At 61.5% G+C, this 5,094-nt stretch overlaps 1 protein-coding gene across 2 annotated transcripts; it reads left to right on the top strand.

Annotated features, from left to right (window-relative positions):
* The first annotated feature begins 1,122 nt into the window (after positions 1 to 1,122).
* LOC144212222 (spartin-like) lies at positions 1,123 to 4,397 on the top strand. Of its 2 annotated transcripts, none has more exons than XM_077739918.1 (9): positions 1,123 to 1,443; positions 1,574 to 1,699; positions 1,915 to 2,644; positions 2,765 to 2,959; positions 3,057 to 3,174; positions 3,254 to 3,448; positions 3,516 to 3,674; positions 3,749 to 3,839; positions 3,922 to 4,397. In XM_077739918.1, exons 2-9 carry the CDS (start codon positions 1,680 to 1,682, stop codon positions 4,214 to 4,216), a joined length of 1,803 nt encoding a protein of 600 aa, XP_077596044.1. In that variant the 5' UTR covers positions 1,123 to 1,443; positions 1,574 to 1,679; the 3' UTR covers positions 4,217 to 4,397. The 2 variants fall into 2 exon arrangements, with proteins under 2 accessions (XP_077596044.1, XP_077596045.1); XM_077739919.1 differs by having other exon boundaries at positions 1,123 to 1,494.
* The last annotated feature ends 697 nt before the right edge of the window (positions 4,398 to 5,094 follow it).

Below are 5,094 nucleotides of genomic sequence, written 5' to 3'. Positions count from 1 at the left end.
ATGCAAAGAATTTGACGACTGGCCTGGTTGATTGCTGCCTTTTAATTGGATGATTTAGTCCAGAAGATATTGTCACCCTTTTTGAAGTCACGTTTGGAAGCTTTCCCTCATTTTCCAGAAGCCCCCCCTCCGTCTCGTGGCGCGTCTCTTTCCACGGCCGCGGGCCAACCGGCGCGGGGCGCCCCGCCGAGGGAAGGCGGGGCTCGGCCCCGGGACCGAGCGGCGCGGACCTCGGCCCCAAGGCGGCCCGGCGACCGGGACGAGATGGTGTTCTTCAACCTGCGGAGGGCCAGGAAGATCAGGCCCAGCAGGATCAGCAGCAGGCCCAGCAAGAGCCAGGCGTACACGCGCCACGAGGCCCCCGAGCCTCCGTTACGTGGGACAATCCCGGACATCCTCGGCTGCGATGCCACGGGATCGTATGCGAGAGAGTGAAAGAGAGAGAGAGACGGAGACGTTGAGGAAAAGTCTGCACATCGCTGCTGCCCCCAGGTCAGCCCCCCCCACCCCCCCACCCACGCAAGTGATCCCGTCTCTAAGAGCCAGTTGGACTTGCGCTTCCAATTGATGGCAACGTGGGACGTGGCGCGGTGGCGTCGCCCACGCGTTGCTGCGGCGCTGACGGCTACCGGCGCCGGGGCTTTTTGTCGCCCGGCAACCCGTCTGGCGGGTCGCCGAGGGACGCCCTGCAACGCACCCCCGCGCACGCTCTTTTTGTATTCCCAAATGAGGCAACGCGGCAAATGGAGAAATAGCAAAACGTGAAGAAGCTTATTACAGGGGATTTTCAGGATGGATTCACGGCCAATGTCATGACATTTGGAGGACGCCACCCCCCCCCCCCCCCAACAGCCCCGAAGGCTCTCGAGGCCCCCGAGACCCCAGGCAAAGCCAGCACGCATGCATTGTGTGGCCTGAAGTGTCACCGTCTCACCGTGTGACCCGTCTTCCTCTTCGGACAGCAAGAAGAAAAGTGGAACCAGCCTCAGCGGGAAGAAGTTGTGGCGCAACGGCCAGCCAGCCTCCCTCTTCAATCCGCTTGTGTTGCCAGTGGCGGATGGATGAGTCCGCTGGCTGGGCTCACGCCTTTTCTCTCTCTCTCTCTCTCTCTCTCTCTCTCTCTCTCTCTCTCTCTCTCTCTCTCTCTCTCTCTCGCTGTCTGTTTCTCACTCAGCTTTCACAGACGTTCCTTCGCCAAGCTTCTCCCGGCCGGTGGCTTCGTTTGGCTGGACATGCACGAGTGCCGGGCAAACCTCGGCCGACGGAAGGCGCTTCGGCCGATGGAAGGCGGTATCGCCATCGCCGAGGGACGCCGTTGGCAAAGGTTTGGCGCTTTGACTTACCACCACTTCAATTAGTAGAAGAAAGTAAAAGAAAGTAAAAGAAAGTGAGGAGGGTGATCACCACGCCGAGCCGCCACTCCTTCCCTGGCTCCACACGCAGGTAAACCCGTGCGTCCGTCGAGCCTGTTCTTCCGGTCTTCATTCTAACCGCGTGAGTCAGACGCTCCAAAGTGAAATAAAAGGCGCTGTTATTGCCATCCCTCCGTCTTCACGTCCCCTCTTGCTTTCAGGGAACGGCTGTCCGTCCCACCTTTGGACTCCGAAAGACTGGAAATCACACCAAGGTGAGCTCTGGGAAGAGCCTTGGTGTTTCTTGGTGTTTGTGCCACAGCCCCCATGGAGACCACGCCACTCAGGTGAGTCCGTCCATCGGTTTGACCTTGCTTATACTTGCGCTCGTGTCACGGCGTGTCACGGCGTGTCACGGCCTCCCTCGCTGCCCTCTCAGAGAGAATAGCAAAGGGCGCTTGACTCGCGCGTCCCGGGGCGCCAAACGCTGCGCTCCAGACCAAAACGTCGTCCGCTCAACGAAATCGTGCCCAAGATGGCTCCTGCCCTTTCTTCTGTCCAGCGCCGCGCCGGCGGAGCTGCTGCTCATCGAGGACCGCTACGGGCTGGCCTACGGCTGCCTGAGCCGCGCCCTGTCGCTGGAGGAGGGCGGCGACGCGGCCGGGGCCGTCCAGCGCTACGGGATGGCCCGTGGCCTCCTGGCGCAAGGCTTGGGCGTGCCCGCCGACGGCCCCCGTCACCGGGGGCCGCAGTGGGAGCGGGCCCGAGAGCTGCAGCGGAGGATGCGGCGCGCCTTGGCCGCCGTCGACGCCCACCTGGCCGCCCCGTCGGCCCACGGTGGGAGGGTGCCGCTGCTGGCGGACCTGGTCCCCGCCGCGGGGCAAGCGTCGCCGCCGCTCCCGGCGAGGATGGCCCCAGAGGAGGAGGCGATCTCCACCCTGCGCCTGGCCGCCCCGTCGGTGGAAGCGACTCCCCACGTGGGGCAAGTGCCGGCGCTCCCGCCGAGGAAGGCCCCGCCGGCCTCCTCCTCCGCCGCCGCCGCCGCCGCCGCCACATCCCAGCCCCCCGTCTACTCGCCCCTGCCCGCCGAGGGCCACCTCAGCCTGGCCGGCGGGCCGCAAGAGTGGAGCGCGGCGGAAAGGGGGAGCGAGCTGATCTCCGTCCCCTGGGGCGTGCAGATGTTCTTCGTGGCCCCCGGCGGCCAAGTCAGCGCCCTGTCGGAGCCGGGCTACCTGCGCGTGGTCCAATTTGCTAGCCAGACGCCCCATGGAAAAGGGCCCGTCTTCCTGGACGTGAGTGGCCTCACATTCCATTCCGGCCACCAACTCAATCCTTCATCTCCGGCCACAACTCAATCATTCATCTCCATTCCGAAAGAAAGAGAAAAGCTGCAAAGGCGGTCTCTGTTCCAGGTGTGCGGCTGGCTCCACCCACTCACCGAGAAGACGGCTGTGCTGCTGGCCAACTCCGGGGTCTACATGCTGCCCGACACGCAGGCGCCCGTGCCCGACGCCTTTATCGGCGTGGTGCTGTCCTCGCGCTTGCCCGCCGCCGACCGCCACGCCTTCCGGGACCTCCTGGAGCAACTGGCCGACTTCCGAGTGCAGGCGAGTACTTACGGCGGGTTTTTACCCGCCCGCCGCTGGCCACGCGCGTCGGTCGCCGGGCCGGTCGGGCGAATCCCCAATGTACGGCACCCGACAGAGTTCCGACAGCCCCCAAGTGGTGGACTTGACCCAGATGGTCCGCCCGGGTCCTCGGGCGGGGGACGGAGTGCTTCTCCCCACTTGGAGCGAGAAAATGGGCCAGGGAATCGTGACGGGTGAGATTCGCCCGTCCGTCTCGGACCGCCTCTGGCCGAGCGTCCACCGTTTGTTTTGTTTTGGGTTTTTTTCCCCCAGGGGCGACGCGGATGGGCCAAGGGGTGGCCAGGGGGGCCGAGGCCACCAGTCGGGCCATTCAGAAGGGGGCCGGCAAGATCCGGGAGCGCCTCACCCCCGAGGAGACGCCCTCCGAGGTCAGCCCGCGGGTCACCAAAGGCCTGGAGGTGGCCGAGGACGCCACGGGGAGCGCCTTGCGCGTCAGCCAGTATCTGGGTGGGTGGGCTCTTGGGTCGCCGGTCGGGGGACGGGACGCCGTCTCATACAAGGTCTCGGTCCACAGTGGACGCGGTGAGCGCCATGGCCGAGCAGCTGACGGAGAAGGTGGCCCGTCGGGTGAAAAAACACGGCGCCAACTTGCTCCCGGAGTCCATGAAGAGCAAAGACGGCCAAGTGTCCAATCTGCAGGGAGTCAAATTTGTGGCCTCCAACAGCCTGCGAGGTGAAAACCCCATCGGCAACGGCGCAAAGACGGCGCCACGCCGATGGCCACAGCAATCCCGATGTGACCGTCAGGTTTCACCGCCGTGTGGAGCAGCCTGGAAGCGGGAGCCAAAGTCATCGGCAGGAGCGTCACCACCCAAACGGTGGACACGGTGGCCTACAAGTCAGTCTGGCTTCCCCCTTGACCACTGCACGGGGGAGGGAAAGCCCCTTAACAATCCGGGCCTTTCCTTCTCGCTCGGCAGGTACGGCGACGACGCCGGCCGGGCCGCCGACGCCGCTCTCGGTTCCGTGACCAACGTGGGGGTGACGGCGTACAATGTGGACAAGTTGGGCCTCAAGGCCATCCTCAAGGCCACTGGCGTGGAGATGGCCAAAGGTATGGTGAGGAGCTCCAAGGGTCCGGCCGAGACGGAGGCGGAGACGGAGGCGGAGACGGAGGCGGAGACGGAGGCGGAGAAGGAGGCGGCGGTGGCGGCCGACAAGGGAGACCACGGGACCACGGCGGGGGCAGAGGAGGGGAAAAAGAAAACATACTAGATAAGATAGGAGGAGGAAAAAAAAGAAAGATTGCTTGGGTGTCAGACATCATAGTCATGCGTTTATACAATTGATGTGAAAAAAATGCGTCATAGAATTATGGAATTAGGTACTTCATTTTTGGAATGAAATGCAATTCAAGAGTTATCCATGAGGTGATGAATAAAAAAGGTGGATTGAGTATCTGTGAGCGTGCTCTATGGCCCCATTTCATTTGGTGATTCTTCACGATCCCATTGATTTTCTACTTTTGCTTTGTTCTTCCGTCCAATCCCCCTCTTGCTACTGTCACAATCACATTTGCCCAATACGCCATGGATAAAGTTGTCCGATCCAACGACCTTGTTCACGTGAAGCATTCAAAATGACTGCGATGAAGCCTTGGATGAACATTTTGGCCTTTTTAAAAGCCGCGTCCATCACTAGATTTCCACGTTTCCACACTTGTCTTCCAGCCCCCCCCCCCCCCCCTCCCCCAAACATTGCTCTTGTACGCTTCTTTCTTGATTGGCAAGCCAAAGCACGTGGGGCTCAACACTGCCTCCTGCTGTTACTGTTGTGACAATCAAGCTGAGCTGGCTGGCGTGTGTCCGAGTGGCAAGAGTTCCAATAATTTGCCAATAATCTCCCCCTTCTTTTCTGTCAATTCATGGAAACGCCAATTTGGTGTAGGCACTGGCGAGGCAGTCAGCTTCAAGTCATTGGCTGCCATGGACGGCGCTGGACGTCCAGTGACATTTGGACTACAAGTGGTGAAAGACACATAATCTTCAAATATACTGTGTATCTTTTTATATGACAATTAACCACTCTCGCCCGCCTTTTTTTCTCTGCTTTCGCCGACTCGCTCAAGCAGCAGCAGGAGCAGCATCCTCCTC

The sequence above is a fragment of the Stigmatopora nigra genome, chromosome 19 (assembly GCF_051989575.1).
Source record: "Stigmatopora nigra isolate UIUO_SnigA chromosome 19, RoL_Snig_1.1, whole genome shotgun sequence".
NCBI lineage: Eukaryota > Metazoa > Chordata > Actinopteri > Syngnathiformes > Syngnathidae > Stigmatopora > Stigmatopora nigra.
Note: the sequence above shows the minus strand (reverse complement) of the source record. Positions and strands in the feature narration are given on the sequence as shown.